General features: G+C 58.2%; 1 protein-coding gene across 1 annotated transcript; it reads left to right on the top strand.

The window, feature by feature from the left end:
* The first annotated feature begins 240 nt into the window (after nucleotides 1–240).
* ULK3 (unc-51 like kinase 3) lies at nucleotides 241–6,089 on the top strand. The gene is made up of 16 exons (XM_004374752.2): nucleotides 241–342; nucleotides 1,061–1,201; nucleotides 1,285–1,405; nucleotides 1,948–2,052; nucleotides 2,768–2,911; nucleotides 3,125–3,207; nucleotides 3,663–3,818; nucleotides 3,921–4,026; nucleotides 4,218–4,258; nucleotides 4,546–4,648; nucleotides 4,788–4,852; nucleotides 4,939–5,017; nucleotides 5,091–5,131; nucleotides 5,511–5,558; nucleotides 5,789–5,855; nucleotides 5,974–6,089. Exons 1-16 carry the CDS (start codon nucleotides 241–243, stop codon nucleotides 5,988–5,990), a joined length of 1,419 nt encoding a protein of 472 aa, XP_004374809.1. The 3' UTR covers nucleotides 5,991–6,089.
* Nucleotides 6,090–12,366: the final 6,277 nt, after the last annotated feature.

Raw genomic sequence — 12,366 nt, 5'->3', positions numbered from 1 at the left:
GGGGAGGCGCCCTGCTGGGTGCAGCCTGGGGCGCGGGGCGTGGCCGTGGGGACTGGGGGCAGCCAGCGCACGGCTCACAGACCTGCCTCCCGCCCACTGCGCTGCACTCCCGGCGGGCGGCGCTGGGGGCAGCGTAGACTCCAGCCCGGTCGCCCGCTCTCCAACTTTCCGCTCCCGGCCGGAACCCAGCGCTGGGAACCAGGAAGCACCTGGGGGCGGGGTGGGCGCGGGGCGGCCGGGATGGCGGGGTCTGGGTGGTGCGCCCCAAGGCTGGACGGTTTCGTTCTCACCGAGCGGCTGGGCAGTGGCACGTACGCCACGGTGTACAAGGCCTACGCCAAGGTGAGTGCGGGGGCGGGGCGACCCCGGGGGTGCCCCAGCGAGGGGCTAGCTCCCTGTGCGAGGCCGGAATTCGGGGGCACAAGGAGAACTTCTTGAGGGTCTGGCCCCTGGCTTGCCAAACCCTGAATAAGCCCAGCCGGGTGGGAAACGGCGAGAGGTTAGAGACGGTATGAGAGCAGTCAGGGCAGGCAGCCTGTCCTGCCTCCTGCTAACCAGTCTATGGAGAAGGTTGGAGCTGACCGCCACCCTCAGGCGTTAAAAACAAACACATGTACACATCCATGTTTTGTCTGAGGAGGCAGATGGACATCCTTGCGGGGTTGGAGACTCGATGGAACCTCGGTGTCCGTGGCTGAAGAACAGGCTCAAAACGAGGATTCTGCGTGGGCTGGGAGGAGTCTGGGACAGGTTCTAGAAGCCTGGACCCGGTTAGGAGGCAGAGTGGGCAGTTCTAGAACACTGAGTCGCATGCCTTGGCGGGAACAGTCTAGAATACAAGGAAATGGGTTATGGAGCAGAGAGTTTGACAACACCAGGCTGGGTTGGGAGACTGGGAATCCAGAATCCAGATGCTTCATTAGGCTGAAAAGGGCAAACTGGGATGTTGGCCTGGAGTGGATGGGCCCGGGGTGGGGTGGGGGGGGAATCAGGGCCTTTCCAGCCAGGCAAGTGTTCTGGCCCCCTCAAGGCAGAGCCCCCAAATCTCCTGTCTTTCCAGAGGGACACCCGTGAGGTCGTAGCCATAAAGTGTGTGGCCAAGAAAAGTCTGAACAAGGCATCCGTGGAAAACCTCCTGACAGAGATTGAGATCCTCAAGGGCATTCAACACCCCCACATTGTACAACTAAAAGACTTCCAGGTACAGGCCTGGGGTGGAGCCACCCCCAAAGGGGCTGGAGAGGGGATACCGTCTTCAGGCTACCTCTCTACCTCTAACCACAGTGGGACAGTGAGAACATCTACCTCATCATGGAGTTCTGCGCAGGTGGCGACCTGTCTCGCTTCATCCATACCCGCAGGATTCTGCCTGAGAAGGTGGCTCGTGTCTTCATGCAGCAGTTAGGTAAAAGCCACTCACCCCAGCCTGACCCTGCTTTCTGTGTTCTCTGCCTTCCCACCCCACCCGCCCCAGGCTTGGAGCCCCGGCACACTTTACATTGTCTCCTGCCGCAGCTTGGATTTTCATGGCCCTGTCTTTTCCATGTGGCTAGCTCTGGCTCAAGAATGTTGTGTGAGAAACGGGGAGGAGCCTCCGTCTGTGGGAGTCTAGGCTTCCACACGTAGAACATAATATAAGGAACTTGTAGAATATTCCAACACCCAATGGGAAGGACCCAGGTGTTTTGCCAAGGAAAAGAGCAAGATCCTAAAGTGCTGGAGCATCCAGGGAGGCTTCTTGGGGGGAGGGGGGTTGTGAGGGGGCAAAAGGGAAGAGGAGTGACACTCTGGGCAGGGGACAAACTCGTAGAAGTGGCAGGAGCCTGGAGCATATATGTGAAGCGTTCAGTTGACCAGCCAGGCCAGAAGAGGGTTGTGTGAGTGGGGAGAGGCAGGTGGGGGATGGGCTCCTCTAACCTCTCTCCCTGCATGGGTCCCACTCTCCAGCTAGTGCCCTGCAGTTCCTGCATGAACGGAACATCTCTCATCTGGATCTGAAGCCACAGAACATTCTGCTGAGCTCCTTGGAGAAGCCGCACCTCAAATTGGCAGGTCTGTGTCTGGAACAGCAGGATTGTGATTTGGAGGGGGTGCTGTGCAGAGACCTTCCTCTGCCTGGGCTCACTCAGCACCCATGGTTCTCATGGAGCTCTCTGTTGAGTTATCAGACAGTGGCAGGCTGGGAGATCCAGGGCTGGGTCCCATCACCAAAAGATAGAACTTTTCGCTGGTCACCCACACTCCCGAAGTGTAATGGGTGGGGTTAAGGCTCAGTTTGAGGTCAGGATCAGGGCTCAGTCTGTCACCAGGATTGGGGCTCAGACTGTGATTCAACCTATAGCAGGGGTTAGGAGGGTGTTAGGTTAGGGGATAGGGAGGCAGTGGTTGTGGGTACCGACAAGATTTGACTCAAGGCTAGAAGCCAGAGAGTGTGGTATTGCATCACCTAAGCTTGGTGGAGCAGTGAGGGAGAGTTCTAACCCCTAGCAGGGCCCTGTCTATGTAGCTAGTGTGATCAGGATGAGCTTCCTGGGAAAAGGGTACCTGAGAGGCTGTGCAGGAGGGTAGAATTTACAACCCAGGAGGACAATGTAGCAGGACATCCGAGGCTAAACAGAAATGGCATGAGCAAAGGCAGGGAAGTAGGATTTATCTTGGCGAGTCTGGAGGTGGGGCCCTGCAGCTGGAACCCAGGGCAGAGGCTTCAAAGTCCAGGGTATGGAAGCAGCTGAGATTTGAGCCCTGATGCCCGGCCTCTTGCCTGCAGACTTTGGCTTTGCACAGCACATGTCCCCATGGGACGAGAAACATGTGCTCCGAGGCTCCCCCCTTTACATGGCCCCAGAGATGGTGTGTCAGCGGCAGTATGATGCCCGTGTGGACCTCTGGTCTGTGGGGGTCATTCTGTATGGTAAGAGCTCTCTCCTGCTCCCTGCCCTGGGGTCTGCACTGTGTGTCCTCGGGCAAGGCCTCTCTGGGCCACTCCTAAACGGCTCTAGTGAGAACTCTCACTCCACTTCCCTGGGCTCCCAGCTCTGAGGGGTGTCCGGCCCCCTCCCCAGGAGTGGGCCAGGCCAGGCTTGACCCCGCCCCCTTCCGGCCTCCCCTCTGCCTCCCTCCACAGAAGCCCTCTTCGGGCAGCCCCCCTTTGCCTCCAGGTCATTCTCAGAGCTGGAAGAGAAGATCCGTAGCAACCGGGTTATCGAGGTGGGTCTAGCAACTGGGGAGACGGGGGAGTCAGGGCCCTGAGGGTGGAGACCTCACTCCCACCTGCCACAGACAGGAGTGTGGGCTCCAGGCCACTGGAAGTCGAGGTGCTCGGGGTCCCAGATCAGCCCATAATGGGCAGCACAGGTTCCACCCCACGGAGAGCTGTGCGGGCCTCTGTGGGGAGAAAGCAAAGCAGACCCAGCCAGCCTTCCCAGGCCCATAGTCCCAGGAGCCCCCAGATTGTACAGCAGCTAAGGGCAGTGAGAGACCAGGAGGAGCCCATGGAAGGAGGCCTGGCTCTCTGCTGGTCCCACCACTTTGCCACATGACTGTTCCTCCCGGGTCTCAGATTCTCCACCTATCAAACATGTACCTCTGGGGCATCCTACAGGCCCCTGGGTCCAGGGGCTGATGTCCTGGAGCCCACTGCGATCTATACCCTGGCCCTGCAGCTCCCCCTGCGGCCCCCACTCTCCCGTGACTGCCGGGACCTGCTGCAGCGCCTCCTGGAGCGGGACCCCAGCCGCCGCATCTCCTTCCAGGACTTCTTCGCTCATCCTTGGGTGGACCTGGAGCACATGCCCAGTGGGGGGAGCCTGACACAAGCGGTGAGCAGGCCGGGGATGGGCTCCGGGGACCTGATCTTCCTCTTCTTGTTGAGCATAGGAGGGTGGGAGGTGGGCATGCCTCCTCATCCACCTGCCCCCCAGACTGCCCTGGTGGTGCAGGCCGTGAAGAAGGACCAGGAGGGGGACGCGGCGGCTGCCTTATCTCTCTACTGCAAGGCTCTGGACTTCTTCGTGCCTGCCCTGCACTGTGAGTCCCAGGCCAGGCTTGGAGCCCTGGGTGCAGCAGGGGTGGGGTCAGCCATGGTGGCCAGGGATTGATTCCAGCACTTTCCATCCAGAGGGTAAACCTGGAATTTGGCGCCTTTGGGGGCCCTGGAGGGTTTGGAGTGGGGCAGGGGTCACCCCCGAGACTCCTCATATAAACCCCACTTTCTACAGATGAAGTGGATGCCCAGCGGAAGGAGGCAATTAAGGCAAAGGTGGGTGAGTAGAGAGTCTCCACGAGGACGTAGGGTGAGTGTGAGGGGAAAGTCCAGGGATCCCAGGGCCCCTGGGGAATGGCTGTCTCAGAACTTAGACTTTTTGTCCTGTAACGTAGAGCTGGGAGGGGGTCAGGCCAGCCTCACTTGACCCCTTGCATGTGGTTACAGCTTGGGGCAGTGCCTGAGGACCCAGAGGGAAGACTTGGAGGTGGGTGCTGGCTAGTGGGGCCCATGGAGGGAGGCAGGGGTGGGGCAGCCCTCCTCAGCCCTTCGCCCTCCTACAGGTGGGGCAGTACGTGTCCCGGGCTGAGGAGCTCAAAGCCATCGTCTCCTCCTCCAATCAGGCCCTGCTGAGGCAGGGAACCTCCACCCGAGACCTGCTCAGAGGTAGGCCCAGTCCCTGGCTGACCCACCAGCCTCCCAGCAAACCACCCTGCAGCCTGAAGGGGAGACAGGCTGGGGAAGGCTCCTGAGACAAGAAGACAGGCTGCCCCCCTCACCCTAAGGCTTTGCGCTCTTCTCCCAGAGATGGCCCGGGACAAGCCGCGCCTCCTAGCTGCCCTGGAGATGGCTTCAGCTGCCCTGGCCAAGGTGGGTGCCCAGTAGGAGGGGCCCAGGTGGGGCAGGGAGGAATCCAGGTCATGACTCTGAACCACCTGCTGTCCATGTGGCTGCAGGAGGAGGAAGCTGGCAGGGAGCAGGATGCCTTGGACCTGTACCAGCACAGCCTGGGGGAGCTGCTGCTGCTGCTGGCAGGTGAGGCCCCTCTAGCACCACACCCTGCCCAGTCCCTGGATGCCCTACCCTTACCACACCTATCTCTTTGCAGCGGAGCCCCCTGGCCGGAGGCGGGAGCTGCTTCATGCTGAGGTGCCTGCTGGGGTTGGGAGGGTTGGGGGGCTTCCTCTTCCCGTTTCACTCTGCTTCTCTGTGGGGACTTCCTTGGTCTGTGGGGACCTCCTCAGGGTGTTCAAGACTGGGAGTCAGACCTCCCAGACTTGGTAAGTGGGTAGCCCCATGTGGTCCATCAAGGCTGGGGTGCTCAGATCAGGGCAATAGGACTGTCAGGATCTGGGAACCAGCACAGAAAGTCTGCTGGGCTGGTGCAGTCAGGAAGGCTCCCTGGAGGAGGGAGCAGGTAGAGCTCTCAGAGGGGAAGCCGTTCTAATGGGGCAGAGGGTTCTGGAGAGCTCCAGGGCTGAGGAGGGAGCCCATCCACCCACACCCATGAGCATGTCTTCCTTGGCAGGTTCAGAATCTCATGGCTCGAGCTGAATACCTGAAGGAGCAGGTCAAGGTGGGGGTGTGGGGGGCTGCACGGGGCGAGCATTCGTGGGTTCTGCTCCTCCTGCCTGTGGCTGTCTGTGCCCTGCCCCTCGTGTGTGTCTCCCTCTCCAGTCTCCATCCGAAGGGCTCTCCATCCTTGTCTCTTCTTTACACTCTTGGGTGCTCAGTGGCTCTTGGTTGTGGCCGCCTGTCGCTGTCTCTGGCTGCCTCTCACCCCTTGTGCTGCCATATGTCCCACAGATGAGGGAGTCTCGCTGGGAAGCAGAGACCCTGGACAAAGAGGGGCTGTTGGAGTCGGTTCGTAGCTGTGAGTTGTGCCCTAGGGTCTGATCCTTCTCCCAAAGAGGGGCGAGGGCTGGGGGGTGGCCATGGTTCTGCCTCTTACCAGAGACCTGAGACTGACCCACCCCCTTGGCCCTGCACAGCATGCACCCTGCAGTGACGCCAGAAGAATGACTGGACAGACTGTGGGCTACCTGGAATTGAGGGGTACACCACCCCTGGCTGGGACCTGTGGATCAATGCCCTGAATTCCGTGGCCCTCTATAGCCCTGGGGAGCACCTTAGAGAGGGGACTTCCTAGGTGGGCAACTCTGAGACCCCTACACCCCAGGGTCCCCAGCCTCCCTGGGGATACTCTTTATCCCCCAGAGGGTCCAGTGACCCATCCTGTGAACTGGGAGCACTGGGCCTTCACCCCGGGGTGAGGGGCCAGGACTCTTGGGAGAAGAGTATTGCTTCCATGTGATCCCCACCTTGGAAGTTGAAAAAGTTGTTACTGGGTGGTTGCTGGGTTCTGAGCCTGTTGATTTCTGTGTCTGAGCCCCCACCCCACGGGGAGGGAACATCAAGGCTTCTAGCATTTCTGCTGTGAGAAGAGGGCAGGGGCCCTCTGCAGGGTACTTCTGTGCTGGCCCCCTCCTGGACAGCAGCCAGCACCCCCTGTGCCGTCCTTCCTGGGAGCCCTTATTCCAGCTCACCTCCCTCCTTGCACTGGAATGGGGCACTCAGACCCCTCAGGGACTACCCACCCCCACAATGTCTCCTCAGCCCCACAGAACTCACCAGTCTTTTTGGGAGCTAACCCCTGCCCACCACCTCAGAATTTTAAAATAATCCTTCAAGCATGACAAGAAGGTACTTTGTGTAAGGGTAGGGCAGATTTGAGAAACCCATGCCTTGTTTCTGAGGAAGGGCCCTCAGTCCTCATCCTTCCCACCTCCTTCACTGCCACAGAGCTGGCCCTGGGCTGGATTCAGGGACCTGGGAGGGAGAAGCATGGGGACTGCCTGACCCATTTGCCTGCAGAGGAATCAGCTCAGTCCAGGAGACCTGGTTCTAGGCCTGACAGTACCGCTACCCTCACAGGGGACTTGGCAAGCCCCTTCCCCTTTCTGGGCCTTGGTTATCGCACCTCTCCAGTGGGGCTGCAAATCCTTCCTCAGCCCACAGCCTGGGCTTTCAGAGGGCAGAGAGAGTGTAGTCTGGAGCAAAATGTACACACCTGGGGTTATCTGGAGCTTCTTTTAAAAAATGAGAGGGTGTTGGTGGCTTCTAAGCCTTCTGCCCTTAAATGCTCCTTGGGGCAAGTCCTCTGTTCTCCTTGCAGGAGGCTGGGTAAAAAGAATGTAATTCATTGTTTCACTATTAAATTATTTTCTGTACTTGTGCTTCTTTTCTTGCCCTGGGAAAGCAGCACAGGTAGCCCCTGTTCAGAGGTGGGGCTGGAGGGGTCCCAGAAAAAGCTGGGTAACCTGAGGGAGGGCTGAGGAGGTCACAGGGTGGTGGGGTGATAGCCACATCCATCTCCTGCTCTCAGGCTTTGGGGGATGGGGAGACTCAGGCTGACCAGCTGCCATCCCTGCCCACCATCTAAGGGAGCAGAAGCAAGGGGAAAGCACGGGGCTGGGAGTCTGAGCAAGGCCCTTGCCCTCTGCACCCCAGAGCTCCATCTGTACCTTGAGAAGGACAGGCTCAGTTGCAGGTTGCTGTGAGCTCAGACTGCACACTCCCTCACCCCAGACAGGGCTCCTCCAGGCTCCCACCTTTCTTATCCTACCTTCAGGCTCCCACCTCTCTTATCCTACCTTCAGGCACCCACCTCTCTTATCCTAGGCTGGTGGTGAGCAGTGAGCTGGAGTAGGGAGAAGGGCGTCCTTTGGGGTGTCTCGTGCTCATACCTAGCCCCCAGGACCCCCCAAATCAGGTCTTGATTTGAAAAGCACTTGTTGCGAGCATCCCCAGGGACTTAAGGGAGGGGTGCCCACATATCTGGGCAGCCACCCTTTACCCAAGGGAGCAGTTTCCTAGACTTCTCAGATGCTACCAAGATGCTCAGTCTACCTTACAGACAGGAAAGGGCTTCCAGAAGGGAGCTAATCTCCTGGAAGGTCTTGGCCTGGCCATTGGGAGGGCAGTGTGGAATAGTGGTCCAGAGGGCTGGAGGAGCCAGCTGCCAGGGTGAAGATCCTGGCTAGACCACATTTGGCCTTGAGGCTTGGGGCCCACTGAATAACCCCAACTTCCTCCTCTGTAAAATGAGGATGAGGATAATAAGTACCTTGTGGGAATCTGTAAGGATTGAATGAGATATTGTACGTGAGCTGGGTGCATAATAAGAATTCAGTAAAGTGTTATTTTCATATCTTGGGAGAGGAACGTACGTCAGATTATCTCTGGAAATAGGCTGGACACAAAAACCTCAATAAGTAAAGTGAGGGAAAGGAGGGTAATGGAGAGGACTGGAGGGAGGGGGCGTGGGAACGAGGAAGGACAGAGGGTGGAACACTAATTGAACGGAAGGATGGTAGGATAGAGGGTGGCCCACAGACCCCAATTTTTTATTTGTGATACCTGCATTGGCTGTCTGAGAACAGGGGCCTGAAATGGAAGGACTGGGTGCAGGGAAGGCCTGGTAAGCTGGGGCTGCTAGGGAGGGGCCCTACCTGGGTAGAGTTTGGGTGGCCTCTAGGCCGGTTGAGTCCAGGTCACCTGTCAAGGATCAAGGCTCGGGGGGGTGGCTCACTCTCCATAGAGCTCTCCTTTCCTAATGGCAGAGGCCTCTGGGAAACTTGCTGGTCAGCTTTTTAAAAATGTATTTTCCCTCCTGGGGACGGTGTGGAGGTTGTTTCTGCCTCTGACTGTCAACACTCTGAAAGTGTTCAAAGCAGAGCAGACGTCCACCAGCAATGTTCTGGGTGCCCCACCCTGCCCTGTTCTCCCACCTCTACTCAGTTTCCCAAGCCCCTGAAGCTTGGGAGAGCCAGGTGGGGCTCTGGAGCCAGCTGAGGGACCCAGGTGTCCCTGTGCTCAGCCTGCCTTTTCTTTTGCTAATGGGGCATGGAGAAGGACACAGAGCCTTGGTTCCTCTAGGAGGCCGTCGAAAAGGGCTCCTGTCCCCAGAAGCCAGCCTGCTGTCTCAGCCCTTCCTGAGAGGAAGATGGCCCAGTGCTGAGGCTGGGGACACATCAATGACCACCCTCCCCCAGGGTAACTCACAGCCACATGCATATACTCAAAAACCCACAGACACACAGACACAGACACTAACAGGCCACAGACACACATACAAAAACATTTAAAGCCATGTATGCTACTAACCAGAAGGTTGGCAGTGCAGACCTACCAGTCTGCTTCTGTAAGGATTTACAGCCTTGGAAACCTTATGGGGCGGTTCTCTGTCTTACAGGGTCGCTATGAGTCAGAATTGATTCAATGGCAACTGGTTTGATTTTTTTGTTTTGGTATGAGCTCACCGACCTGTAAAGACACGACCTCTCTCTCTCACACACACACACAGCTCTCGCTGAATAAGGCTGAGGCAGCTCCAATGCTGCTGCTTCCCTGGACCCAGCCTACCCTGGCTTCCTTGCTCTCCCAAGCCTCTGATTTTGGGGACGGCTTTGCCTGCCAGGCAGTGGGTTTGAGGCAGGGCAATGGGCTCTGTGGCTCTTCAGTCAGGTCTGTGAAGATAGAGGGCAGAAGCTCCCAGCCTCACCAGGGCTGAGCTTCAGCTGGGTCGATAGGCACTGCTAGAGCTTGGGCTCAGCAAATGAACGTCCCCTAGATGTCCCTGGTGCCCGCCTGGGGCCTTCAATGTCTGAGGAGGGACCATCTGGCTGTTGGGGGAAGGGGAGATCCACCCAGCTCCCTGATCACCCTCCCACCTCCTTCTTGGGGGCCAGCTGGCCTCAGGAAAGTCACAGCCTGGGCTGGCTGTGGGTGGGTGAGGACAGGAGAAGGGGGCTGGGGGCTCCTTGGGCGGGGCTGGGCTGACCACCAATCCCCCTGAAATCCCCTGAAACAGAGCCAGAGGCCCTGAGGGTGGGGACAGGGGAAACAGGCCAGGCCATCCTTGCCTCCCAAAAGAGGGTGTGTGGGGTGGGACCTGAGGGCCTCTCTCACCACCTTTTAACACTTCCTGCATCTTCAGACTGCCTGCAAGGAAGAGAAGGAAGAAGGAAAGAGGGAAGAGCAGGAGGGAGTGAGAGGGGAGGGCCTGGGGAGGTAAATGCCTTATTCTGAACTACCGCCGTGCCCTAATGGTGGGGTTTTAGGCACTGTGAAAAGGGAAGTTTTGATGGGTAGTGGCTTTCTACAAGGTCCTTGCATCACACCAGGGAGTGTCTAGATAAACGAGGAGCAGAAACAGGAGGGAGGAGAGTAACAGTGGATGTAGAAGGCGTGGGCGTGTGGGCAGGTGCAGAGAGGGCTCTCCTTTGGCCAGGTCAGCCCCTACTGAGAGCAAGGGTGCAGTCCTGAGCCTGGATAAGGATGTGGGGACTCAAACAAGAGGGACACAGACTGACAGAAACCCACTGAGTATAAGAAAGAGGCGTACTGCTGGAGGGAGACAGGGCGAGGCCAGCAAGCCCGGGGACCTGCGCCTGCCCTCCTGCCCGTCTCTTCCGGGCCCCAGAGCTGCCTCCTTCTCCCAAGCCTCCGCTACTCCATTCCAGGGATGGTGCAGATAGGTCAAGGGCTTCTTTGGGGTCCCCTCCTGCTCCCTGACCCCAGGCCCTAGCCAGCCGGATTTTATGAGTATTCAGTGAGTACAAGCTCCCCCAGTCTCCTCACCAACCCCTCCCCTGCCCTGCAAACCACTGAGGGAGAAGGGGTCTGTCCACTCCCATTAGGCAGAAGGCCCCTGGAGGGTGGAGTGCTGACGTGGGCCTTGCTGCTGACGCTGCTAAGGGGGTCCACGGCCCCCCCGCCCAGCCTGAGGCCCTGACTTGGGTCTCCTCCAGCTCCAGGAAGGTCAGGAGGCCTTTTTTGGTCCAGTGGCCACCAGGGTCTTTCCGGGCAGCCTAGGAGCAGCTCAAAGACCAGGTCCTTCCCCGGGATGCTCAGGAGAGCGGGGCCCAGCTGACAGCCGAGCAGTACTGCTCCAACCCTGGGCCTGGGTCCCTCCCTGCCCTCCCTTCCTAATTCCTCAATCTCTCTCTCCCACTCCCCGCATCCCTCTCCACATCACCGACTAGATAAGTTTTATGTTCCTTGTTCTTAGTTTACGAAGAAGGCCGAGTGGAAAGGCTGCCCTTGAAACTAAACCTTCAGATGGCTGTTCCTGCCTATAAGTCTTGGCTGCCTTCCCCACAGGCCTAGGCCTCAGCAGCAGGCTGGGAGCCCAGACCCTAAGGCAGAGGGCACCTACAGTCAGCCTTCTTCCTGCCCCAGCCCCTGGGATGGCCTGCTTCCTGGATTCCCCAACAAGTGAGCAGGATGAGATTTTTTTCTTCATTTTACAGAGGGGAAGCAGAGGCCCAGAGAGGGGAAGGGACCTGTCAAAGTCAAATAGCAGTGCCAAGGCTGGAAGGCATTTGCTCTGCCTTCTTTTTTGACACCTTCCATCCTCAAGGTGGGAAGGTTCCAGAGACAGCTATGGTTGCAGTTGAGTGTATCCTCCTGTGGGCTCAGGTAATACCCCAGAGACCCCGCCCCCAAGGTGCATCCCCAGCCAGCTAGCTGGCTGCCACATCCTCATCAAGGCCCAGACCTAGTTCATGGGCTCCAGGCTGGGCCTGGCGCTCAGTCAGGGCAGAGACCCCACCCTCCCCCAGGGCCCTGAGAGGGTAGAGTTTGAACATCTTATAGGGGCTGGCACCAGAGGGGTGTCCCACAGAAAACACTCCATACTTAGCATCTGGTTTCTCCTCTCTCCTATGAAACTGTGGGTGAGGAGGTAGAGGACACCTCTCCGAGCATAGGATTGGGGGGCTGTGATCCCCAAAACTCCCAGAGGTCAGTAAGAAGTGGGAAGATAAGCACATCATTTGGAGTTTTTATTTTTCACTGAGCTAGGAGATTCCAGCTATGGAATCCAGAGACAGTTCTACAGGAACAGAACAGAAATTGGCTGGGCCCTAGGCCCAAAGGCCTGGAGCTGCCTGGGCTGCTGTTCAGTGCCAGCTTCATTCCTGGCACTCGGCCCTGCACACAGCATCGCTCAGCTCCCAAGAGCCAGAGCCCACGGTGGAGGCGCTGGCAGCCCAGTGATGCCTGAGGCTGTGGATACAGCTGCTGCCCTGCTAGAGAAAGGAAAAGTTGGGCTGGCTCTGAGGGCCCAGGAGGCCAAGCTAGAAGGAGTCTTAGAAATCACCTAGTCCATCCCCATTTTAGATGATGAAATGAGGCCCAGAAAGAGCAGTGGCTTTCAAGGTCAGGAAAGGTGGAGATTCAAACTCAGAACTCCTTGTCTGTTCAGGGTCTGTGTCCACCCAAAGCCACGTCTGAGTGTATCTGAGTGTGGTGTCTAGAGGGGCCAGGCATCCAGGGGCACTGTCCCGTGTGTGTGTGTGTGTGTGTGTGTGTGTGTGTGT

Source organism: Trichechus manatus, unplaced genomic scaffold (genome assembly GCF_000243295.1).
Source record: "Trichechus manatus latirostris isolate Lorelei unplaced genomic scaffold, TriManLat1.0 scaffold00030, whole genome shotgun sequence".
Classification (NCBI taxonomy): domain Eukaryota; kingdom Metazoa; phylum Chordata; class Mammalia; order Sirenia; family Trichechidae; genus Trichechus; species Trichechus manatus.
The sequence above is the reverse complement of the archived record's forward strand: the minus strand, read 5'-3'. Positions and strand labels throughout refer to the sequence as shown.